The sequence below is a fragment of the Passer domesticus genome, chromosome 5 (genome assembly GCF_036417665.1).
Source record: "Passer domesticus isolate bPasDom1 chromosome 5, bPasDom1.hap1, whole genome shotgun sequence".
Lineage (NCBI taxonomy): Eukaryota > Metazoa > Chordata > Aves > Passeriformes > Passeridae > Passer > Passer domesticus.
Window position 1 is genome coordinate 68,723,429 of NC_087478.1, and position 27,078 is coordinate 68,750,506.

Sequence of the window (27,078 nt, forward strand, 5' to 3'; positions counted from 1 at the left end):
CCTCTGGGTGGAGCATCTCCCAATGGGATGATGTAACTAATCTTACCAGCCACAGTGAGTAATTCAATAGCCCATTAGCAGGACATTGTCTTCCTGGCAGTGTCATTGTTCTTGAAAGAGATAAGAAAAAACTGCCTAACCCCCAACAGATGGCAAAAAAGAATACATGCTTATTTTACAAGCCAGGACACCTGGGGAACTCAATTTGCTTCTGTTTTCTTGCCCATTCATAGTATAAACTCAGAGGGTGATGACGGCCTCTTGCTGTACATTTGAACTGCACAATTGGAGCTCATTTCAGGCCTGTTGCTGCTACTGCAGTTGAAATAATAACACGTAAATAACTTACACAAACCAACCAAATAAGCTGGTGGAAGAGTGCAGATGGGCATGAAAAGAGATATGGGTGAAAGAATGTGAAGGAGCAGAAAAGACAGGGGGAAAAGAATGGCCTGAAATGAAAAAAAAAGTGAGAAAAGGGAGTTTAAAAACAGCAGAAGAGCACAGACAGAACATGGTCATTCCAATATCAGCTGCTGCCTGCTGTTCCACACTGTCCAGAGGGAGATTTGAAATGGTTTAAACACAGAAAGAAGTGAGCAGGGAAACCATTCTGCCCCTCACCAGCCCTCTGCTAACCTCAATTCCCCATTCATGAACTCCTAAAAAACCTCCTAAAAAGTAATCTGAACCTGTAAAACAATTGGTTTAAGGCAGTGGAATCTCTCTTAAGGATCCAGCACCACCATATCCCCAGCACACCACTCTGCCAGCATTTATTAGCCCTCCAGGGGTCATCTTCAACCTGTGCTAATGTAATCCTGCTAAAACCTTCTGGTTGTCTGGGGCCTGGCTGTCTTCAGCAACACACTAGTGTGAAACAATTATGGATTAGAATAAAATTAAAATGCATTTTTCAGGCATTTTGAGAGGAAGTCTTTAGCTGTACTTTTGGCTAAGTGATAGACTCTAGAAGGTTGCAAGTAACAGCTGAGAGGCTCAAAATACTGTGATAGAAGGTGAAGTCCATGGAGAGGCCCAAGCTAATGCATTTTCAAGTCAATGGAAAGATTTCTCTGTTTCTCTGAGTGTTGAATTGGTCTGTGAGGGACTGGATGAGATCCAGTTGAGGCCCATAATTACCAAAAGTTGCTACAAACCAGTGACTACTCAGAGGTCACATTAAGCAAAAAGATGGTTGCAGTAACATGTTTAGTGACCAATGGCTGCAGACACAAAATATTTTTCATTCTTCACAGTGGTCTGGGGTCAGAAGACCAGGGAAGAAAAGGCATGAAGGCAATAATGATGAATTTATCAGTCCATACTTGCTCCCACTGAGGGGTCTGGAGGAACAATGAGATGTAGACCCCATTCTGTTTCCCAAAAGATCCAGGGAGCTGCAGGCTGGAGTCGCTGTGCTGATTGGGCTGACTCCCTTTACCAGCACTGAACTGCTGCTTTAAAATAAAAATCCAAGAATGGACCTATAACTACTACACTGCCAAACATAACTGAGATTTCTTAGAATCTGCTCTCACTATGAGTTTTGTGTAAAATGTTTCCCAAGAAGCCTTTGTGTGGCTATTACTTATTGCAGTTGATGTGCTGTGAAAGATTTTAAATGGCAAGTCTCAGTGTTTCCTTGAGGACTTTCTGTTATGGACAGCTCTTAAGTTAAACTGAGGAAACGGAACAACAACAACAAAAAGCAATAATGAGGCTGTAAAGGAATGGGAAATATTCCTGGTTTCCACCCTCACTGATAATTAGTCAGAAACACAGACTTTAGGTTCAGCCTGAAGGAAGACACTGGAATAAAAACTGCTTCAGACAAGGAATCAAAGTAATTCTTCAGCCATTTTAAATCTTTCAGGAGAAAGCTGAACTAAACACTGCAACGCATTTTCAGAATAAATTGTCTAGAGAAATAATGGAATTTTTAATTTTGGAGAATTCTAAGCAAAGACCAGGCTAATGCTTGCTAGGAACAATGTAGGTGGTGCTGATGCTATGGTGGAGCAGGGGAATAGACCAGGAGACCTCTTCAGGTCTCTTGTAAATTTATCTTCTTGGATTCTGTGCCTACAAACAGGAATGTTTGCCAAGAACATGCTAAACTTGGGAAGGTGTGCAGTAATGTTTTAAATCCATTTATATACAAACTAAAGTTTAAGAAAATATACATATGAGATGAAGAACTGTAAATGAAAGATGACAGAGAAATAACACACAGGCATTTGAAATGTGGGCCGAAAATAAAACAGGATTCAGCCTGAAAAATGCATGCTAACATACTTGGGGAAATATAATCCTAAATAATATCCTCAGTGGGAAAGCAAAACCTGGAAATAATTTATTTTACAAAAGAATTTTCGGGCTGATTGAGGACATTGAATCAGATAGATGAGTTTTAAGCACCACCATAACAGCTGGAGCTCAGCTGGGACTTCCAAATTCAGGTTTGATGCTGCTGCAACCTGAAGCACACAAATAAATCCCCCAGCACTCAGAGTAAGAGTCTACCAGCTGATTTATACTTTGATTGAAAATGTGAGTCTCTGAAACTTCAGCTGGAGACCATCAGCTGTGCCTGGAAATAGGACCTGATGGCAATCAGGCTGGATGCTGTTTCCAACAGAGCAAGGAAGTAGGCACCCTTCCACCCCTCCCCAGTTTGCATGTAGTAAGGCAGTTTGAGGAAGGTCTTGACTCCCTGACATTAGTAAATTAAAGTTCCTCTTGGTGGTTTCTAGGGACAGAGAACTGTACCAATACTGGATATTCAAAATTTTTGAGAGTAGTTGGAAGAAAACACTAGGCAAGTAAATAGAAAAGAATTCAAGTGATGAGATAAATCACAGAAAGCAGCATGAAGAACTGGTGAAAAAACCCATCACATACACAGATATTGACAATAACTCTTGCAAATTATTAGACGTAGTCTCTTTTACTTGCCTTGGCTGCTAATTCTGTTCCCTACCTTTCTGTTCACAAAGAAATCCAAATCCATTGAGGAAAATTCCTTCACCACCTGATAAGAGGAACCAATTCCAAGGCCCTTGCAAGGAACCTAAAATCTGGCTAGACAGAGATTACAGAAATCCTACACCCCACCTGCTATATGGGTGGCAGCACTTTTTTACCCAGTTACAGAGAAAAACATCAGTCTAATTTCAGAGATTTACTTCCACAGAATCCAGGAGCAGTAATTTTGGTGTCGATGTTTTCTTTAACACAGTTTTCCATTCTGTCAGTGGCACTCAGCAGCTCCTGCCATAAGTACAAGTCTAAGCAGCTGATGGCAGCGAAGGGAAAGTCTGTGTTTGCTGCGTGGGAGATCTCTGGACTCCCACAGTGAATGTGCAGGAGTTCAATGTCCATTACCAGATATTAAAAGAAGCTTGGTTCCCTCTGCCTCCAATACTCATTTTGTGGCTGTTGTGTTCTTTCCTAACCATTCCAGCTGGATGTTCCTGTGGATTCCTGACTGCTCTTACCGGTCCACCGGTGGCAGGAAACAGAAGGTGATATTTCCAAAGGAACTGACCTACAACCTGGGAAATCTGTCTCCTGCTTCTGTTGAGATGATAGCCATGGAGTAAAGCAATCCTTCCCCTTTTCCCTGCTGTTGGTACTGTTTCTCCATCCAAATAGAGCTTTAATTAGATCTCCCTGTTTTAACACATCATGAACTGAAATGAATTCACTTGCTATACTCTGGCAAATGAGGGTGATCTGTGTGAACCTCCAATGCAGAGTGTTCTTCTCCATGAAACTTTTCCTGTTCTTGAGAGGAATTTCATTATCTGATATTTTTTATTGCTACTCCTGTATCTTACAAACCCTTATTTAAAGGGTTTCATGTTGGGCTTTACTAGATAAAGCACAGAGAAGCTGTGTTGGACAAAATCACTGAATTCATTGTGCATGATCTCTCTGAGGACTGTTGGTGGTGGAAAATACAGCACAACTGCTGGCACAAATCATGCCAGCTTCCTGCTCCTGCTGAGAAATACAGGATTAGCAAAATGCCCATGCAGGGAGCTGAGCCATCTAGGAGGATACAGCCCAGGTTTCTCAAGTCTCCTGTGCCCCCTCTATGGTCTCAGGTCTGTCATGGAGCCCTTTAGGGTGCAGAGGGTCAGTTTGTCTACTGAACTCAACAGTCATAGGATCATAGAATGGCCTCGGTTGGAAGGGATCTAAAAAATCATCTTGTGCCAGGGGCAGGGACACCTACAACCATCCAGCTTGTTCAGAGCCCCATCCAGCCTGGCCTTGGACACTTCCAGGGATGGGGCAGCCACAGCTTCTCTGGGCAACCTGTGCCAGGGTCTCATCAATATGGTCAGAAGAATGGAGCTCCTTGCTACAAGGAATGGTTGGGATAATTGGGATTGTTTAGCCTGGAGAGGAGAAGGCTTTGGGGTGACCTCATTGTGGCCTTCCAGTGCCTGAAGAGAGCCCACAGGAAAGATGGAGAGAGACCCTTGACAAGGGCCTGGAGTGACAGGACAAGGAGCAATGGCTTCACACTGACAGAGAGGAGGTTTGGACTGGATATGAGGAAAAGATTCTTCCCTGTGAAGGTGGGGAGTCATTCCAGATTGAATGTAGAAACATGCTCAAACTGGGGCAAATACGGGTTCAATAGGCTATTAGGAACAGAAAGGTGAGTTCTCAATTCACTGGCCTTCTTTGTAACTTTAATGTTTGTCTCCTGGCTGTGCAAATGTTCATAAAACAACACAGATGACTGGCCAGGATCAGCTACAGAATACACAGATATAAATCTTAATGAAGGGGAACAATTACTTACTGGTATTTACTTTACCTCTGCTATTTTAGTTATGCTTTCTAGTACATTTCTAAATAAATGCCCTTCTCTGTAACTGCTTTAATATTTAAAGATCTTTTTCACAAGCAGACAGCATTTCATATGTTTATTCACATGAAATCTTATAGCCTGTAGGTATGTTTCTTCATTCAAAAAAAATCACATCCTGTAGACCTCTATCATGTCTTCTAAATTCATTGTTTCAGTATTTCTGGTAAAGTAGTTTCTTGCACTAGATTTACTGTTCAAGGAGCAACCTTTGGGATTCTATGAGTCTATGAGTTGGGTACTTGGAACACATATCAAATCAGCAACAAGAAAGTTTATGAACAACTCCTAATATTTATAGTGTAAATATTTATTTGTTACATGGCACTGCTGTTAGAATGTTTCAGAAAAATTCCTGAATGTAAACATCTTAATTAATGCAATAAATGTTAATAGCAAATATATTAATTACCTTTAAAATTAGACCCAGTGAATTTTTGGGGATACACCGTATAAAATAATTTCCACCACCTTTATGCTGAGCTAAAGTGATGGATTTTTCTTTATTCCTGTAGGGTGGATATAAGGAAAAAGGCACTGGAACAGGCTTCAGAGTGAAATGGTCACAACCACAAGGCTATGAGAGCTCAAGGAGTGTTTGGACAATGCTCTCAGGAACAGGGTGGGGCTGTTGGACTGTCTGTGCAGGGCCAGGAGTTGGACTTGATGGTCCTGACAGGTCTCTTCCAACTGAGGATATTCTGTGATTCTTCATAGGATTACTCAGATAACCCAGAATGTCCCCTAGTGGGTTTTTGTCAGTATTTTCATTTGTTTCATCAGCAACTGGATTTCCAGACCGTCTACTTTTTATAAACTTCCACATTAGCATTAATGCAGCACTGTACATGTCATTTTTGGGCTTCTGCCTTTCAGGATCTGATTTGCATGAATCTGGTTCTTCAGCTTTCTTTTAGTGGATATTGATATCTTTTGGAAAATGTTTGGAAAGTGCTATCATGGGACCCTTGATAAGACAACCCAAAGGCAGTGGGATCTGCTTTGCCAGCATTGCCACTTTCTGTTACTTCCTTGCTGGTACTCTTCTGCTACATTAGTTAGCAATCTAAGAGCAGTAATGCAGTCACAGTTAAGCCCACTAATCTGGTAACAATATGGCTACATCCCAAATTTCTGAACTCCAGGGCATGTTCTTTGGTGATCTTTTTTCAGTTCCCTTCTTGCTTGTGATTTTGTGCACTGTATGCATTGCTTTTGGTGTTCAAACCCTTGATTAATAACGCAGTTACTACTGCATTAGCACAGCTCATTTTTTTCTTTTGGCAACATTTCAGTGCTTATTGCTGCAGACTCAGTTCTCAGCCTTTGTATCACTTCTTGAGCCTGTTTTCACAGAGATATGTTAGGTGCTTTCTCCTTAAGGTTTTTGCTCTATCAAGGTAGAATGAAAATGATGCATCATTGCCTGACAGTTTCGGCAGCCTTACAGGTGCCTGGGGAGAACGGAATTTGCTTTGCTGAAGAAACAAAATCTGAATTATTCAAGACCTTGTCTGCTATGTCACATAAATTTTTTGTACAGGGGTCTGAAACCACAGCTCTAGTAATGAGTTTTCAGCACAATACAAACTTTAATTGAGTCATTCCTGACCTCATGGTCTTCCATGAGACCACTCTGAGTGAAATGTCATTATTTGCATAAATTAGTATATCTTTGCTTAAATTATTTGCAAAATTAGTCTTGGCCAAAATGTATTTGTGACAGCACTTTTCCTTCTCTTGTTGTCCTACCCTTCTCTTGTAGAAAAGCTCATTTCTATTGACTGGTTTATTGCTTTATAAAAATGTCTTTTTGGAAGGTGGAGTCTCTTCGTATTTAGTCTCTTTCATATTGACACAAGTAACATTTGCTGATGGACTATTTTTGTCTTTATTTGTACCCATTCCAAGAGATTTATGACCAGGCTTTCCAAGAACAGCAAAACATGGGTCAGGACCATCTGACTTTTCATTAGTCTCTAAGTGCCACTGCAATGACAAGGTTACAGAGTCTGTTGGGATAAAAGGAAACTTCTTCTAACTCTCACTCTCTTGCCTTCAAGTAGTGGCCTCATCCACTGTGCCCTTTGGTTCTTTTGGATTTGAAGCGGTTTCTGTGTTCCAGTGAAAATCTGGTGGCATCCACACTTAATATGTTCACCACAGACACTGAATCCTCCTGGTGATCTGCTGCATTGTTGGAAACTCTGCCCCTCAGCAGATGCTTGTCCTGAATTTCCATCACCCATATGCTTTTCAATGATGAATACACACCTTCCAGGGTGTTTTTGAAAGCAGCGCGACAGTTGGAGTGGATCAGATTCCTGAATCAGTCTCAGGAAAAAATAAAATCAAAATGCATAATTATTCCTTATCCACATCTCTATCACTTGGCACAAAGGGTCTTTCCATGTTAAGAACCTCTGTGTGAGTACCAGGTGAAATTCTGATTGGTCTTGGATCAGTGAGATATTCATCTCAGAGATATGCTGTCAACGATAGCAATTAGCCCCACCAGTGGCAGAATTACTTGAATACAAACATGAATGAAGATTAGGTGTGTTCATCATGCCAATAACGCTCACCTTTATTTCCTGTTTAGGACTGATGTTACTTCATAAGTGATGGTTACTGCTACTTGATAGAGCCTATCAAAGAGCAGTAATCCAGGAATCCAGCAGGGAGCAGGAGAGGACCATTTTGCATCCACCAGCTCTTGGTGAAGTCCTAATAATGAAGGTCAAAGGAAATGATTCATTTGTTGTTAGGTTTGGAATGAAAGATGATATTCCAGAGGGGAATATTCACCTGTTAAAATTCTGTTGGATAAAGAAAAGAGGGAGGAAGCAGCTGGGGAATGAACAGGTTGATTTTTGGTGGATACAGGGGAAGATGTGGGAAGGAGCTCTTAAAATAAATACACCTCACAGGTACTATCAGGAAAAGCCCAAACTCCCTATTTTTCCAAGCTCTGACATGCCAGAGGGGTAACCAGTGGTTGTAACATCCATTTCTATATTCCTTAGATGCCTAGTGCCTTGTTGGGAAGAGATAATATTTGGAGCTGAATAAATCCAGGGATGTAATTCTTGATAGTAAAGCCCTGGGGGCCCAGGTTTTGATATTCTTCCAGCAACCAAACCCAACAGTGGGAATCCTGGAAGAGGTGGAAAACAGTCAGTCCATTGGTGAAATTCCTGGGAAATAGAAAGCAGCAGAAGCAGGAAGAACAGAGTTGGAACCAGACTCCAGCCAGGTAAGGCAGACACCAAATCCTTTGGAATTAGAACTAGACAGGAGTGAGAAGAACTAATTGCTAAATTTGTAACACATGGATTTCCGAGCATGATCCCAGCAGGGAAACGCCATGAGAAGATCCAGACTGAGGCCTGTTCCCAGATGGGAAGAGTGAGCCTTGGAATTGTCTGAAGGACAGTAAAAAGATCAGCTGTCAAATGTGGAGATGTTATCAGACAATTACTCAGGAGTGTTTCGTTTCCAAAACAAGTCAATCTGCTGTCTTTTGAAGCTCAGAAATCTGGGAAGACCCCAAGTAATGCAGAGAATTGACTGGCAGATGAAACTGCTGGGGAATGGTAGGGAAAATCATCCAATTAGGGTGACTAGTTTTGTACAGGAATTGTGCAAAAATTGTCCAAAAGAACAGGAATCAAATTGGATTGACATATTCCTTGGAGACCACAATCCAGTGGGAAAGCTGAGAGAAGGAAACAAAGCTAAAAAGACAAATGAGCCAAATCTGCCAAAACCCTCAAATGGCCACATTCCCTGGCATTGCTGAGGAATTCAGGCAAGCTCCAAGAAAAAGGTGAGCCCATATGGAATCCTTTATGGGAGACCCTATCCCCTTGTGACCCCTCCTGGGGAAAGCCATGGGATAGGTTATCCCAGTTTCAGAGAATATGTCATTTCCTTGGGAAAAACACTTTGCATAACCTAGCCTAACCAGTAACCTGGGATATGCAAGTCCATCCTTCCCAGTGGGGAGACCGGGAGTACGTCCGGACATGGTGAATTTCTGGGAGAGCCCTGAAGAAGAAAGAACACTCCAGCTTTGCAGGTCCATGTCATAACCCATTGTGTCAGCCACTCCTGTTTGATCCCAGTGGGTTTGTCCTCTTGTATTTCACCTCAGCAGCACTAATTGCTGGGAATTAAGCAGCCTTTGGTACTTTTCCATAAAACCTCTCCATCCCACTCTTCAATCCTGTTGTGCACAGAGAAAAACCACAAAACTTCATATTTTCCCCCTCCCCTTCACTTTGCCTCCTCTTTTACTGTAGGATTCGTGCTATCCAGTCTTGGATGTGGATTAGGCAGAGCACCTTGGAAGCTCAGCTCAAGGTGGGATTGGAGCAGTGTTAGAACCACCATGGGTTCTCCCAAGGTTTGGTGTGAGGAACTGTATCTTGGGAAGGGCTGGGATTTTGTAGTTCTGGGCTTTTTTTCCTTTTTTTGCCTTTTGGGCCACCTCAGAGGAAAAGCTGGAAACCAAACCAACTGAAGGGGATTCCCAAATTCCTTTCCAGACCTTCAGAGAAGGCCCAAATCCACATGCAGCTGAGAAGAGGGATGTGAGGAGAATGGGAATAATTGAGCCTCAGGACTCTGCACCTCCAAACACATTTATTCTTTTAATGTGTTTGGAGGTGCAGGAAAAATAAAATCGCAAAGAAATTCTGTGTCTGTAACAACAACTGCAACCTCTTTAAAGCCAAGTCCTCGGAGCAGGGTTTTCCCCAAGGTAAATCCAGATGTGACATGGAAAGTCCTTAGCAAGGATTTCCAGCCTTGACTACACAGCTTTTGGAAAAGCTTAGCAACTGAACAATATAAAATATCAGATTTTTATCAAGTGTGGTGTTTATATCTGGGACCACTCAGTTCCCTGGGTGTCAAAGTCCTTCAAGTAGCAAGGCTAAGACATTTTTGAGAATTCCAAGTGTCCCTAAGATTCTTAATACAATATTTAAATGATTAATTCTTGAGACAATATAAAGTGAATTTGTTAGAGTGGCAGAAATGTTTTTTTTCACCTGGAAGTGTGTTGGGATAATCAACATTCCTTATGTCAGAATTAACTGGTCCTCCTTCTTTTCTTTCTAGATTGTGGATAATTGGGGAGAATATTTGGGATAAAGAAATGAAATGCACAAGGGAAGCTTCATGTTCCCAAGGTAATGCTTTAGGGATGTACAGCTTCTGAAATGCACAAGTAGAGTCAGGCTCCCACAGAAACCTTCAAAAGCTGGCAGGGCCAGGGAAGAAAATTCCAAGAGTGGTGTGGGAAGTGCTTTCTCCTAGGTCTGGACACTGCTGAGGTTGGAATGACTTAAAAATATTCCTTGTCCTCTCTTGTTCCCAGCCCAGGACTAAGTTGGTGCTCTCTGAGTGGCTGCAGCTCCCTGGATGTGGAGGGAGGAGGTCTCTGCTGGAGAGTGGGAGAAATGTCCCTGCTTGTTGCTGGGTCCTCGGTGAGCAGAGAACTCTGATGGCAAGATGGGTTTGTGAGTATTGAACCAATCCTACCTCCTTTTTAATGAGTTGAATCAATTAGTCATCAGCAGGAACCACTTTTAGCCAGCTTTAGTTAAGTTTCTTTTTCACAGATTTCTTGTTGTTTTGATCATGACATCACCAAAATCTTAACTTTGATAAATTAACCCTGAAAAGCTTCAATGAACAAATCCCGAGGGAATTGGGGATTGGATAGCTGGGATCTTATGGCCCTTCAAGGACATGTTAGGTTTACCCACTGGTTTTGGTTTCAAGGGAAATTCCAAGATAAGAATAATCAAAACATTAATCAGTTCTCACGAAATCCAGCTTTCCAAAGCTTTATTTAGGATCAAAAAATATGGGAATCCCTTTGGCAGAAAAGCACCTGTGAAGCAAAGCAGACTTTAAATGCCTGTAACAAGATTACAGAAAATCATCATGTCCACATATATATATACACACTCACATATATAGATAGACAGATATAAAGTAGATATTTTATAGCAGTTGAAGGTAAACTGTCAGGGCTGGGTTTTAAAATATTGTTTTAACAATAAAGTATTCTATAATTATGCAGGTGATTTTTAATATTTAATATACAAAATTAAATTCTTTGCTGGTTTTAGTGTATTGCATTGAAAGTCTATGTGATTTTGCTTCTTTCCCTGTCCCAGGAGAGTGCTTAGTTATCTGTAAGGTTGTAACATTGGAACTGCCAATTTCAGTGCCTATATCTGGACTTGATATATTATCTGTACTATTGTTTAGATGCATTGTTTTAGACAGAACTAGGGGGCTGGAAGAGAAAATTGAAGGAAAATGTTGTAGAGAAGGGGCAGAGCAAGAATGTAGAGAACCTAATTTAGGATTGAAACCCATCAGTCTGGTGGTTCAGTCTCCTGGCAGGAAGTGGTGAAGGAGATCAGTTGGTGTTGAACGGAGGTGTTCTGTGGGTTTGCTCCAGCCAGACGAGGATTTGGGGGACACTGCACCACAGCCAGAGCAGGGAGGGCTGAGAGGGACAGGGGGGTCTCCCCAGCCCGCTGGGAGTGGTGTCACATGAGGCAGATGCCTGCAAAGGTGCATTATCCCTATGGAGATGGGCCCATGGTGTCTGTTTGCCATGTACCCGAGACCCCTGGCATGGGTCTGGGTCTCATTTTGTAAAGGGTGAGTGTTGCACAGAACTATTCTGAATTATAATTTGGGATGTTGTGTGCTGTGGGCTTCGGGGCACACTTTTTTTTTTGAATGGTTCACACTGGAAAGTTTAATGTATAGGTGGCTCTGATCTGCTGGGTTTTGTGCTGCTTGTCCCACTGCAAGCTCTGAGCAAAGGAAGGACGTGGCAGCTCACTCACTGAGTTGGCATCCTTGGCCTCAGCAGTCATGAAAGCAGCAGGTAGGCTTCTTGCCTGCTGAACCACTTCTTGTGGTGTTAAGGCTGGCATCCAGTGCTAAAGAAAATTCCTCTCTTTTCATATGACAGCAGCACTGAGAGGAGAGGGAAGGACTTGGGCAGAGTACTAAAAACCTCAGAATTTCAGGTGTGACACAAAAGAAAGCTTAGAGTGCAAAAAGGGAAATATGTGCCCAAATTGCAGTTCTGCTGTCTGTCCTCATGCAATTGTGTCTTCTGAAAATGCGACCATTTTATTCATTGTGCTGTACAAAACACTTCTCATAATTACAAGGAAACAGATGATACTAAAACTCAAAGGAATTTGGATGTGTAGAAGCAACCTATTCTTTCTTCTCCAGTGCAAGGTGCTTGATGTTAGGAAATACTGAAAAGCAAGAAAATTGTTATAGTTGAGTTGGTTTCTCTTTATTTATAATCCCCCCCAAGCCTTTTTTTTTTTTTTTAACCAGAGCAGTAACTGGGAAGGTTACAGGAACTAAAGCTGGATGTAATAAATCCCTAAATCTTAATAACAAAAGAGGCTTAATGGAGAAGTTAACAGTCCTGTGAGTGGATTGATTTTTAACTCAGAGGAAGTAGACTGCAGAACCATGAAATGCCATCTGAAGGAGCCTAAGGCAAATTGGACTTTTTTGTCATTTTCTCACATTGTTCTTCATATTTTTAACCTCAACGGCTGACACTGTCTGCCCTCCCCAGCAAGTGGGTGGATCCTTGTCTCTGCTGGAGGCGCAGCTTCACAGCCCAGGGGAGGAGTCACTGCTGGGGCAGGGGAGACCAAACCTGCCGACCGTGAGCTGGCAGGGGCTCGGTTTAAACAACTGAACACAGCGGAGTCACAAAGGGCTGGGCTGCTCCCCAAGCTCCTGCCAGGATTGTGGAAATTAAGGAAAAGTGACCCAGATCAAGCTATTTTGTGAAATTGTGTTTGTTAGGGAAAGAAGGTAAGTATGATAAATCTTGGGCTGAATGAAATACCAAAAGCAATATTGGGAAACTTACAGATTCTAATGGTAATGGCTATATACTCCTGCACTTATCCTATTAGTTTTTCTTTCAAATACTGGAAATTCAGAGACTATTCAAATGGAATTGTCTCCTCTCCATGGTATTTTCTTAGTTGTTAAAAAAAACCAAACAAAAACCAAAAAATAAACAGCACAACAAACTCAGTCAGTAATAGTTAAAACTCTTGAAATGCAATTGTTCATGACCAATGAAAATGGCTGTATGACAGGCAAGGAACACAGCCGGGAGCAGGTGATGCATTAATTCTTGGTACCTGCGGTCCCTAGTGGGGAAACTTCTCTACCCCTTCAGAGCACAGGGACTGAATTTGGTTTGATTTGAACCAAGACAGTCCAGGCTTTCCCTACCCTCTCAGGTGGGGCAGCCACCAGCCTGTGACACTGGAGCTGGGGAGAAACTTCAGTTCTTCTGACCTTTATTATTCCAGAGCCCTTTTGGGGGGATGTACACATGTAAATTGTTAAAGCAACGTGCTGCTCTCCAGGGTAGTTTGACTCACCCTTCTTCAGGGGTGAGGGAGGAGGTGGGGGGCTCCAATGTCATTTGGGGCACCCCAATGTCCCTGGGAGAGCCACGATGCTGTGGAGGAGCAGGTGAGTGGGGAATGAGTGGAGTTATGCTTGGGTGCCCTCTCCCAGAGAGGGAAATTCACAGGGAGGGGGTGTTTGTAGAATACTAAAACCTGTCAAGTTTTTCATTTTTCATATATTGACAAGTAATATTTGTATATAAATTCATTTCAAAATAAAGCCCTATCTATTATATACAGGAATGTAAGAAACTCTGAATAGAGTTCTGTAGGGTTTGAAAGTAATGACATAACCTTTTTATATATGAATGAAACAATCAATCAAGTGCCTGAAAACATAAGAAAATATGATCGGGGTGAAGGAAATAAAAAGGGCTCGATCCCAACTCTTCTCTCCGCTCTCTCGCCACCCACACGGCCGCAGCCCCCGGCTGAGCGTGCGGCGCTGCTGCTGCCTGGCGGCAGAGACCGGCGCGGCTGCCGAGCACGGGCAGAGCGAGCCCGTGTCTGGAAATCAGAGTGGAGGAGAGTCAGGAGTGCAAACAGTCAGGACCATGAGCGGGGCCAGGCGATAGAAGGAAGGCGACGGAGAAGAATGACAGCCGTGGCGCCGGTTGTGCCGGGCAGAGGCGCGGCCGCACCGGGACACGGGCCGGGGGCACCGGGGGACGGAGCTGCCTGTGTGCCACTCTCAACATGGCGGCGCGAAAAGCAGCTCGCCACGCCCAAGATGGCGGGGTGGCAAGGAGATCACGTGACAGGGCACTAGAGATGGCCGGTCGGGGTTTAGCCACACTCAAAATGGCAGACAGAGGGGTCCCTGTCCTCGTGCTGCCGTTCGCGCAGCTCCCGCCAGCCGCCGGCGCCGTTGACGCCACCAGCCGTTCCCCACACCGGGAAACACCAGGAAAAATCTCTCTGGAAGCGCCGGGTCGGCGTAGGAGCCAAGTGTGGGGATTTCAGGCAGCCGAAAAGACAGACGCCCTTGGGAGGAGCGGGGGGCCTTAATTGTACCACCCAGGTGGCGACGAAGGGCGGAAGTCACGTGATGCAGCACAAAAAATGGCGATTTAGCACTGCTGCTTACTGCACGTCCAAAGATGGCGGCATCGCGCGCATGCGCCTTGAAAGGAACAACGGCAGAGGGCAGGCGCGCTAACAGCTCCACAACCTCGCACCCGCGGTTTAAATCCCCTCGACCTCGCCGGCACCCGCGCTGTGGGGCCCCGCGCACCTGTGCCGGCCCCGCCTCCCTCATCAATTCCTGCGGAGCCGTGTCCGCTCTGCTCGCTGTGGTGGATGCCTGTCCCGGGCTACCGCGGGACTGTCACTCGGAGTGCTGCGCAGGGCTTGAGGCCTTGAAGTGGGGCCGGCACCACGACCCGGGCCCGGAGACCTGGGTCCGCGTCCTGCCGACGTCTGCTGGGGGTCTGGGGAGGAGCTGTTTCTCCCTCGGCGGGTTGGGTGCGCGATTTGGACTGGGATCGCCGCGGGCGGGAGGAGCCGCTCGGGGACTGAGCCCGACGCTGCTGCTTTGCTCCTGCTTCGGCCGGCGCGGGGCTAGGTCCCAATGTGCCCGCAGGGAGCCGGGTACGTGCGGGTGCCGGGCCCAGGATGGCGGCAATTCAGCGGAGCAGGCGCTGGATCGCGGCTGGAAGCGGGCCGGGCACCCTACCCCTAACCGTGCCAGCCCCGGGACCCTCCCGACGCCGCCGCTCCCTCAGCGCCGCCCGCGGCCCCGGCCCGTGGGGCGCCGCCTGGCGGACACGAGGCGGCGGCGCGAGTGCAGGGGGCCCCGCCGGGCAGCAGCGCGCTCCGGCACGGTCCCGGCCCCACAGCGCCCCGGGGGTGCGGATCTTCCCCGCCCCGGAACCCCGAGGTCACTGCACCCTCCTGGGCAGAGCAGCGCCCACCTCCCCCGTGCCCGAACCCCGGGGACTCCCGCCCGCCGCGCCCCCGCGGAACGACCGGGGCTGGATCGCCGCAGGCGGGAGGAGCCAATCCGGGGCGGGCGCTGCGCCCGAGTCCGGACTGCGCCTGGTGTGGAACCGGGGCCCTGCCAGGGCTCGATCCTCCCTCATCCAACAGCCACCGGGTGAGACTTGCTGCTCTCCCTCCTCTCCCCCACTTCCTCTATGGCTCGAACTCTCCAATGGAAAAACCCATGAGTTTAAAAAGCCAGTGTAAACGGTTTGCTCTTTATTTCGGGAGCACGGGAGACTGTGAGTTGGAAAGAGCCACAAGGATCGTCAAGTCAAACAGTGATAAATCCATGGGGGGATTAAATTCAGAATCTTGGCCTTGTCAGCACACTGCTCCAAGCACTTGAGCCAGTCTCAGGCTCTGAGGAATGTTGGCACAGTGCGTTTGTGAAGGGGCTCAGACAGCAATTCCTGGTGCTGACCTCCCAGAGTTCCCACACACCCCCAGGTGTCCCAGCCCCGCCAAACCCCTTCCCTTCCAGCCTGGGGACATCATCCATCAGCAGTGTTAAAGTCAAGGGACTCTTCCCTCACAGAAATTAAACCCCAATCAATGCTCTTGGAGATGCCTTAAAATAAAAGGTTAGAGTCAGATGAAGTTTTGTTTGCATTAGGTTTGGAGTTTTTCAGGGAGCCAGCTGGAACCACAGAACTGATGGAAAGCTTTCACAGGTGAGTCCCACTGGAGGTGCACTCCGAGGGCAGAAGCAGGTTGTCAGTGCTCCTGGAAAGTAGATGGAACAAAATAAGGTATTTCATCTTCATTTTCTGGTGCTCAGGGACAGATGGAGGGCTGAAGAGCAGTATCTTCCTCTTCAAACTTGTGTACTCATGAGTGAATACTGGTTGCATTCTGACATATTTAGAAATGTGGGAAAAGAACAAGAGATTGTGCACAGAAAGGATGCTTTTTCTCCCCTCTTTAAAAATTCACAAAAATGACTGCTTTTGCAAACAAACATTTTTCCATTTAAGACTTTCCCACCAACTTCATTAAACAGAGGTACATCACACTTGAGACACCTGTTAAACAAAATACTACAGAAATACCATTGTTTCCTGCTGGTGGTGAGAAAAATGGTGTAAACCAAAATTTTCTGTCCTTTATTTCCTTCTTTGTTTTTTTTTTTTTTTTTAAGTTATTTTTAATACCCTCTCCCTTACATTTAAAAATTCCCAGTAACTTCTTTGGGGGCAACTACACTTTCATTATACCAACCAGTACTGCAAGACAATAACATTATACCATCTTTTTTCATGGCTTGTGTTCAATACAGTACAGAGAGATAAAATTATGGCCAGCCACATGCCTTTGGTAAAATTAAAAGTCTGGTGAGATCACATTTTCTTTAAACTCAGAAAGCCACATGTTGAAGTCATGTCGTGTTTTGAAGTTCAATTCTATACAAACTTCTTCAAAGCAAAATTAAACAGCTGTCACCCCATGCAAATGGCAATTTCTGAGCTGCTCCAGAAAAGAGATGAAAGGTTTGATTTTCAGACAAGCTCTTCACATGCCTTGATCTCCATTAGATTTGTGTTTCAGACAGGGGGTAGAAAGTCTAGTAAATATTCACAAACCTACAAGTCAAAACAGTGATACCAGTGATAAATATTCTCAGTTTTAAAAAAACTGTCTGTAGGAACACATGTGGCTCATTTAAGCAACTGACGGTCTTCTCCTTTGAGGCGTTTTTTCCGAGGCTGTACAAAGTCATCATCTGAGTCATCGGTAACTTCTGCATTATCTTTTTCACTCTGGCTGTTTGGCTGTACAGGAAACTTTCTCTCAGGATAAAGGTTCCTTAGAAGATCTTCAAAGTAGGATTCAAGTTTCATGCCGGCATCAGCCACTTCTGAATTGGGCTGTTGAGTGAATTAACAACATCAGTGCATCGTGAAATAGCTTTGTGCTTAGATCACATTAGGTCTTTTAGGTACAAGCTACAAAAAAAAAAAAAGGTCACCAGCAGAAATGGCTATGGAGCACAGGTCCCCAAAGAGCACAAAAATACAGAGTGAGGGCAGATCTTCCGGCCAACAACCACCAATGATTTTTCTCCCTCTAACTGGTGACCACAGAAGCCACTCACAAAAGCCACACTGCCTGGGTACTCAAAGCTGTATAAAGAGTCTAAAAACTCTTAAATCCTGACTGGGGTGGGAGCAGGGGGACAGAGCTGTGTTGTGTTGCGCTGTAAAGAACACAGATATGTCCTCAGGGTGTTAGAAACTTTTCCAGCTTACAGATCTTTTTCCTAACAGAGAAAATGTTACTTGGTAGACAGTGACTGTAACATGGAAGACTGAGCAGTCCTAAAGTCATCCACAACCACCACAGCTACCAGTTTCGTGAAGCAGATATCCCCAGTATAGGAGTAAGGCCTAGCTCTCAGAGTGACTGGATGAGAATCCCACAGAGGCCACTTGGAAAAATTACAGTGGGAATTATTCCCACTGTAATTATCTCTCATTTTGTGGTCCACTCAGAACCTGCATCCCTATTTCACCACATATTCCCTTATGTGCAGTAGGGGATAATAAAAATTACATGCAACTTGAAATCATAAGAATGATTTCCAGACATTAAAATCCTACTGAATTTAAGATCTGACACAAGCAGGACAAAACCAGTTTTTAGATCATAATGCCCACCATTAACCTGTATGGTAAAAAATTGTGTTTTTCTTTAGCTGCTGTTGGGCAATTCAGCTATGTTTACCACCCTCCTCCCTTCCATCTTCCCCTTCTATGGAAAGATGTCCACTGCAGAGTTATCTCAGACCACTGCAGTGTCAGATCTGATCTATGTTTTCACTGCAGTCTCATCATCAAAGTATGTTTTATACAATAAATTCTTGTGTTTCAAGTTGTACCCCCATTACAGTTATACTGAAAACAACTAAGCCAACAAAGCTGATAAAATATCTATTTTTCTAACCTCATTAAATTCAGCACAGTTTTGGAAAATTAGTCTGAAATCAGCCACAAAATCTTCTGGCTTATTGTAGAATGAATTGGTCACTTCAAGTCTTTTCTTGATGGTTGACAGGTCCATAGGCTTCTTTATTATTTTGTAGTAATCAGGGACCTAAGTGGGGAAAAAAAGTCCAAAATGAAACCATGTTCATAATTTACTGTCTTACAAACCTTTAGATTTGAGGTAGTAGGCAAGATTTAGTCTCATCTTCAAAGTACAACTCAAAGATACAATTGCACTTTTAACATACATACAGACAGTTTCTGGAATAACAGTGATGTATGACAATTTGTTGGCTAAAGTATACTCTTTCCAATGCTTATTTTAAAATCAAAGAGAAACACATAAAACCTCCACTAAGTACATATAATAGAGCCAGTGAGTGGTTTGGATGTTATTTAGTAACACATGAGCATAATATGAATAATCAATTAATCTCTTGTGCTATTTCTTTTTATTAAACTCTGTGGAATGTTCTTCAGAATTCTTACTCAAATGGAATAAAGGCTGCATAGGAACATACTACTTTTTGATGATACTCTTTCCCCATTGACTTGTCTTTCCCCACTGCCTTGTTATGAAGAACATATTTTCATCTGATCACAGTGGTAGCTCTTTGGACTTCTACTGCACTCAGGTACTGTTTACCATTTTAAACTAACAAATTTCAAGTCAATAAGAAATTCAGTTTCGTATTAGTACTATGGAGTACCCCAGTTCTCAAAATTATGTAATGTTTAAAACCCCCAAATATATCCCAATTTACCTTTTCAGTGATGTAACTCAGGATATGAAGTTAGCAGTGTTAGAACTCACATTTTTAAACTACTTTTGAAGTATTAAGTAAAATAACTTATTGTGGAATTTTACTAGTAAATCCCCTGCCAACCCAATGCTTCAACTTTTAATTTCCCCTTCAGACAGTTTGAATAAAATTAAACATGTTTAATGCTTTGAATGTCTGTGGAATTTGACTTATGATAATGGACTTTAGAATGCCACTAGAAACATGGCAAATATGCTGCTAACATAAAATAGAAAAGTGAGGTACATACTGTGGGAGGAACTGGATCTTGAAAGGCAGGACTCATTTCATGACAGTAGAGATATAGCAGCAGTCTTTCACACTTCTGTGCCGAGAAAAATAGATACCCAAGTAATTCAGGAATCCTATATGGCTTATTCTAAAATCACAAACTACAGAAAATACAGAACTCAGTATTCCCGCTTTTTCTTTGTGTATACAAATATATTAAACTGGATCTTGAGCCTTGAAAGAGATTCTAAAAAAATACTTCTGTGTGATTTTATGCTTGCTGATCCCTTATCAGAATCTTTACAGTGTAGCCATGATATTTTATGAAAAATCCTTTGCTAGGATTTTTTCTCCTGAGAAGCTGAGGAGCCTCAGGAAAGAAATGTAAACAATAACTATCTGCTGCTGTGGATGCAACAGGTGCATCTGGGATTGGGGAATGTTGGTTGTTTCTAATTAATGGCCAATCACAGTCAGCTGGCTCGGACTCTATGGGAGTCAGGAGCCTTTGTTATTGCATTCTATTCCTGTTCTTTCTAGCCTTCTGATGAATCCTTTTCTCTCTATTCTTTTTAGTATAGCTTTAGTATATAATTTTAATATAATATATATCATAATATAATAAACCAGCCTTCTGAAACATGGAGTCAAGATTCTTGTCCTGGGAGCCGCTGTCAGCTTGACCAGATTACAGGGCTTATAACTTACAGAAGTCTGTCCTCCACACACACATAATTGGTGGGCAATGTGATCTGTCCTAAGAGCAGCAGGTGGGAATTGTGGGAATTGCAGGAGGAACTGTCTGGATGCTGGCATAATTAATGCATTCCAGAGGTGGGGGAGTGATGATGGTTGTGATTGACCTTAGCACACATGGGCCTGCAAAAGGGTACAAATTGCTCCTGGAGACTGGGCCAAATGACAAAGTGACCTCCGAGGCTGCAGGGCAGCTTCCAGATGGATCCCACCCCTGCAGAGACACCTGCAGGGTACATCCAGCCTGAGGATGGGAAGACTCAGGTTTGGACAGGTGAGTAACAGGTGGAGATAAAATCCTAATGTAGCTCCATGGGTGCTTTGCTGCTTTACAATTGTGTTTCTGCAAACCTGCATGTTTCCAGCTGACCCTGTGTTATAGCCCTTCAGACCCGCTTATACACACTGCATTGGCAATATTTAGATACTGTATGAACAATAAATCTCATTATAATCACCCACATATCAGCGTCATACATTGTGAGCCTGGGAGTCTCCTCTCTACTACTCTTCCATAAATGGCTATACATGTAGACTAAGACCCCAAATGAAATACTATTTTCAGCATATTTACACAAGTTGCCTACTGAAAACAGGTAAACACTGACAAAAGTTTCTAACAGTTCAAAATAGCTTCAGCTTTGAAGTTTTAAATAACTATTTTACCCTTACCCTGCGGTCTATGGGTGCCAAACCCATGGTGTCTTCCAATTTTCGTTTTTCAGAGCTGTGAGCAGGTTTATCACAGTCATATTCAACTTCTGGCTTGGACAAATCCCGACAGAACGTACAAATCCACTCTCCACTAAAGACAAACAGACATTGACTTCAGTGAGAGTCAAGCGAGAAAGCTTTACATATATTTCTGGGTAAATCCCTCATCTTTACTGAAAACCCTGGGTGGGTTTTCTGTGCACCTCTGTTGTTTTCTTGGTGGTGGTACAAAAGGCTGCTGGCAAAAATGCTTTACTACAACTTTGTTTCCTTTTAGTGTCACTGGCATCATTAATGGTGTCCTAGCAGAAAGACAGACAGATGGTCCCTACCTTTGTTAATACTGAATTTTTTCCCTTGAGCTCACAGGATTTAAGCTCAGCACTATGAAGGGCCCTGTACAACCATAACTACAGAGGGACTGAAGGAGTCATATGGCTGAACAGGAGGCAAAGTGTTAGTATTATATGGTGAGAACTACATACCCTCTACAAGCTTGATCTACAGCACATTACTAATCTACAGAGATTACCACAGATAGGATTCTTTGTAAAACTGAAAATATTTTACTCCCAAAAACATTCAGATATTCATGATTTTACCAGTTTGCGTAAGACAGTACTGGAGATTTAAAGGTCAGCATGAGATTGTAAGATAATTAATTCTGCAAGCTATGTCTACTGATTGTTGAACACAATTTATGAACTTAAAAGTTTTGAAAAAAACTATGAAGAGTCCATTTTTTTACTATAGTTCTCTACAAAGAGAGAAACTGCACACTTGCAGATAACCACCAGAGGGCTGAATTGTCACACAGTAGACAGAATCCAGCAATAACCAGTTAAGATACCAAATGCATGTATTTACCCAGAGGTATGGTATGATAAACAGAGACTTCATAAATGGGAAATAGTTTCTACAGCACCCTTTATTTCATTTCAATAGTAAGGCAGAAGAATTCACAGATTTAAAAATAAAATCTGTTTTCTATTCAGAGTGATCCAAATATTTTCACCGTGTGCCAGTTTTAGCATGCAGTGGTGAATGATGAGCATTTTGCTTCAGGAAGTTTTACTTTCTACTGTCTTAACTTCACAAAGTGATTTATGACAGTGTCACCTCTGTGCCTGGACTAGCCTCACAGAAATGATGTGGCTGATACACAAAAATTAATACAGGCTATGACCTAAAGATCTTGAGATATAATAAAACAAGAAACAAATTAGAGGAATGATGCATTACAATATCCAAGAATCAGGAAGAATGTGGTAGGTTGGAGTGAAGGAAAAAAGATGCTGTGGCCTTACGAATCTACATAGGAACATTGTTTTAAACTGAAAGAGAGTAGATTCAGCCTGGATACAATGAAAAGGATTTTTACAGTGAGGACTGTGAAACACTGGCACAGGTTGCCCAGCGAGGTGGTGGATGCCTTATTCCTGGAAACATTCAGTGCCAGGTTGGATGGGACTCTGAGCAACCTTGTCTAGTTGAAGATGTCCCTGAGCATTGCAGGGGCATTCAAGTTAGAGGGTCTTTAAAGGTCCCTTCCAACCCAAAACACTCTGTGACTCTGAACTTACGAAACTGCTCTACCCACCTGAAACAGGGAAAAAAAAACCAACCATGAAAGCAGCAGACTGACACCCCTGACACAATAATAACATAATTATTCTGTGTGTTTGAAGGATCTAATGCTAAGAGACTAAAGTTTGTTTGGCAGACTTAAGAGTTGGTAGAAAAAAAAGGAAGCAACCCCACAAAGATGAGAACAAAACCCTGATACATCAGAAGTCAGGAGAAAACTTCACCTAAATGTGCTCTAGAGCCCAGGAACACAATGCACCTGTAGTAATATGCACCTTTACAGATCTGAATACCTGCTACCAAATTGGTTTTTGGCTCTCTTGCCCTCATACTTCATTACCTCAGTTTCTACTGAATGATCCAGAAAAAATAAAGCATTTTAAAGACTTGCTATTGAATATTTAATTTTAATAGAAACAATGTCTTGTAATACATAGTTATCTACTTGCTTCAAGATTACTTTTTGTTTCCTTGCCAGAAAGAATATTTATTAAGTGCTTACTGTAACCTTACTGGCTTTTCCTTATGACACAAAGCTGTAATGTAGCATTGTTTTAATTTAAAAAACCCTGGAAATTGAAGTTGCAAAAAGTAAGAGGAACATTTTTATGTGCCATTTCAAATGGCATTTAAAAGAAAGATATACTTCCAGAAGTATGCCCGTTCAGAGTAGCACAGAGATGATCAACCTGCTAACCTAAGTTGCTATCCAAATATTTTACACCAGTAAACTATGCTGATATTTAATCAGAAAACCTAATATTTATAAAAGCATTAACCAATGAGTATGTTATAACCAATGTTTTTATCCTTTAATACAAACAAGCTTATTGCATGACATTTCCAAGCTGGGGCATTGACAAATGCCCTTTATTTTAATCAAAGACACTAATTCTAGAAGCAAACGCCAGTACTATATAACAATAATCTACTTAAGACTCGATTTTGAAAGTTAAGAAACTGAGCAATGGTTCCCAACCAAGGAAGCCTAATGCTTGTTTCAACACTGACTGTTATAAAATATGTCAGTCACTACACATCCCATGCTTGGAGTGTAGCCATGTTTAGCACTGAAGTAATACATTTAATACTATATTAATTCAGATTTTTTTCCTGTAGACATGTCTTAATTTTTCTTTTTTGTTAAAAAAAAAATCATTCTTTTTAAGAAATCAAACTATTTTCCATCACCCTTAAAACATTTTATGACAGATTGCTAATGCTGTGTCCCAGTTTTAATAATAGATGCCCTAGATGTAATCTTGCTTAATTGTCAAATAATTGAAGAGTTTTACTAGATTTTGTAGGAAAATATACAATTAAGCTGGAGTTTCATGAAAATTCAGATTTTCTCCAACTAACGATACTCTGGGATACAAGACTTTAAAGAAGGCACTGCTCTTCCTCTGAGACTGAAACTTCTTACCCTGGGTTTCACAATACAAGTCTAATGTCTTCTAGTGCAATTTTAGATGGAATTGAAATAGTCAATTACCTTGGAAAGCTCATCAATGTAGGGACATGACAAGAAAGATGGAATACTTTGGGACACTTCTCACAGCAAAGGAGCTTCCCTCCATTTTGACATACAGCACACCAATCTTCATTGGGATCATCCTCTTTTCTGCCCTCGCCAGCGTGGGAGGATCCCATCCAAGCTGTTTTCCCAGGGAATGTGTTCTCCTGCAGTGCCCCTGGCTGGTCATCTGTGCTGTCTGGTGCATCTGTTCTTAGCATAGCTTCCTCGGAAGCGGAGTTGTGACTGGTATCCAGCAGCAAGGAAGTAAGTATGGACTGCAGGAAGAAACAAAGGAAGTCAGATTACAGTATTTATGTGAATTTACATGACCCTAAAAATGTGCTAACTGACCTGAATATCAGATTTATATACCAGCAGCCATACAACTTGCTACATGCACGCAGAAATTACTAACACTCTATAACACAGGCAAAGGAACACAAGAAATTAGCTATGAAAGGCTATTTACTGTTCCACCAATAAAAAACTAATCTCTGATGGCAAAAAATCTAGTACCTTGTTTATGGATATTCCTGCATTATGACTAGAAACACTTCCTAGCAGCACCTGAAAATTTCATCTCTTCAAGTTATTCCTGGATTTCCCAGGTTTTCAATAGATGAAAGAAGTCTGATCACACCATTTAATTTAATTGGCAGTAGGACTAGTTTGATTTTGAATTTCACCTCTTCCTTTTACTTAGCTTTTTAGTTTTCCCCTGAAACAGTTCCCAACAGAATACAAGTAAATTATTTTAGTCCCCATAAATACAAAATACCCTCCAAAGAGAAAGGAGCTTTTTCTAGCTGCAAATATTACATTCCGAGGCCGGGATTCCTCCTCCATCTCTTCCTTCACTACAACAATTGGGAAATCAAAGTCCTCTGATGCACTTGACTCCTGTTTAATTTTGATCGGCTCCAACATAACAATAGGGACTTTGTGTGTAGAATCAGCTCCTGGTGGCCTGCTGGAGGAGCCAGAACTGTAAATGACAAGAAGAGGCAGGAAAAAAATGAAATTGGGAGTCAGAACTGGACACATTTTGTACACTGATGCTTTCCAAGACCTCAGGATATTAATCTACTTTGTTTCTTTGAATCCTGAGTAGTATTCTCTTTATGGAATGCAACATCCAAGCTTATTTCTTTGATGTATACTGAAAAAACATTACCAAATGGGAACATTTTAATGGCTGCATCATTAAAATTTGAGACTTACTCATGGTTTGACCCAAAACTAGAGAATTACTCATGGTTTGACCCATCAGTCCAAAATTTGCAAATTGTCTCAGTTTCTTTCAAATCATGCACAAAAAAAGCACCTCCACTGAACATTGTAAATCACACAACCGAATAAGGCAGATAAAATACATATTTACATTATCTTGGAAAACTTCCTTAGAGCCTTGCAGCTCCACCAAAACCTGGGCCCTACTTTTAGAACTAGATCTGTCTTTTTTCATGTATTTAGTCCTAACAGGATGAGAATGGACAATCAAACTTTAAAATACCTGCTTATCTTTTTAAAGAAAAGTGAAGAATTTAAATCTAACAAAATTAATTCAAGCAGCAGCACATCAAATCACATTTTTAAATGCAAGTAGACTCTTCAAACAACCATTTACTGTTCATAAGAGTCCTTCACAGAATTTACCATGTAAATGGAACAGAGGAAAAGGTATTCCAGATTAAAAAGCACCTGCATTTCCAACTCAAGTAGGATGAATATCATCTGATTTTTCTCTGCGTGAAAAATTAATCTCATGTCAGATGTATTCTTTAATTTATTGCAACATGTTAATGGATCTGCATTCTTTAAACAATGCTGTGTAAACATATTTGTTCATTAATATTCCATCAGTAAGGGATAAAAACATTTATGTAGACTCTCAATAGACAGCTACTGCTCACTTAACTGTATTGCAGCAGAAAATGCTTAATAACCCTCTTTGTAGCATCAGTTCCTTAAATCTGAAGTAATTTATGGTTCTGCAAAGGCTTTCAATATGCAGCTTTTTCCTTTAGCTGATTTTTCTGAACTTAAAACTTAAATTATAAATGGTATTCTTTCAATAATGCCAGCCTAGCCATCATTTACAGAGTCAATATATCTTTAGATGTTTTATTAATACATTACAAATGAAATTACTGCTTTTAAATGCAAAGAGTGCTGTAACAACCATCAGGCCTGACTTGTTAACAGAGGTGAAACAAATCGACATCTTTATGCATTAAAGAGAGAAGAGACTGAGGCATGTTCTGTGGAGGTGGAAGTTACATTTTCTTCTCTCACACTTTCCTTACCTCTCTCTGCTCCCAACACTGGAGGCACTGGGTGAACGAATTGGAGGGTGTACATTTGTCACACTGATTCCTCCTAGGACAGAAGGATCAGATTAGAACAGAACACAGGCCTGTGCCAAGCCTGAGATACGACTCAGAGAAGTACACGTTTTGAGGAAAATTTCTCCTGCAGTAAGAAATATCTCATTTAATACATTTTCATGAAAGGATGAGAGGCATGAGATAACAGAGGGAAAGAGGACTAAGAAAGGGCCCATTATATGCAAGCAGGCTGACGGGTGAGTACCTTGCCTGGCGGACCTCTCCACCTGATCACTGCAGGCTGTTTTGTCTTATTAAATTCAAGCAGATCTCTCAAGAGAACTGCCAGGAAACTTGGAGCTGGTGAGCAGGAAGAAGTCTGGGGGACAGATATGAGAGAGACCAAAGGCCTGGGGCCCAGAGAGCCAAAAGCCTTGCGAAGCAGATTGCTGAGCAGCAGCCCTGAGAAGCCTGAGTGGGCTGTTAGTGCTGCTTGTGAATGCACTACCTGCTGTCTCTGCTATCCCGCAGGAATGCGGGACCACCACGCGAGCGCACCAACGTTGCGTGAGTGCTCCCTGGGAATTCCCACTCACATAGCCTTCCCACAGCTCAGGTCAGTGAATGGTCAGCTGCCAGCTGTTGGGCCACCAACATGGTGACAGGAATCCCCCGGATCCTCCAGGTCTATACCACATTCAGCCACCCATCACAGTAACTTCTCTGGTCATCCTGTGTCAGTGCTGCACTACCCACCCAAGGCACCATTTCTAGTCTGCTGTTACATC

The 27,078-nt window shown here is 42.5% G+C and overlaps 1 protein-coding gene and 1 long non-coding RNA gene across 2 annotated transcripts in view; one reads left to right on the plus strand and one right to left on the minus strand.

The window, feature by feature from the left end:
- Window positions 1–9,621: 9,621 nt before the first annotated feature.
- LOC135300865 (uncharacterized) lies at window positions 9,622–12,273 on the plus strand. The gene is made up of 2 exons (XR_010362627.1): window positions 9,622–10,086; window positions 10,275–12,273. It is a non-coding gene; the product is annotated as an uncharacterized LOC135300865 (long non-coding RNA).
- A 3,293-nt stretch (window positions 12,274–15,566) lies between these two features.
- Window positions 15,567–27,078, minus strand: part of TRIM24 (tripartite motif containing 24) — a 57,301-nt gene continuing 45,789 nt past the window's right edge. The window contains exons 13-19 of the mRNA XM_064420820.1: window positions 26,270–26,342; window positions 24,783–24,948; window positions 23,940–24,238; window positions 20,816–20,948; window positions 19,407–19,481; window positions 18,313–18,462; window positions 15,567–17,237 (exon numbers count right to left, since the gene is read on the minus strand). Coding sequence (XP_064276890.1) covers window positions 17,028–17,237; window positions 18,313–18,462; window positions 19,407–19,481; window positions 20,816–20,948; window positions 23,940–24,238; window positions 24,783–24,948; window positions 26,270–26,342 — 1,106 coding nt within the window. The 3' untranslated portion in view covers window positions 15,567–17,027. The remainder of the gene's footprint in view (window positions 17,238–18,312; window positions 18,463–19,406; window positions 19,482–20,815; window positions 20,949–23,939; window positions 24,239–24,782; window positions 24,949–26,269; window positions 26,343–27,078) is intronic.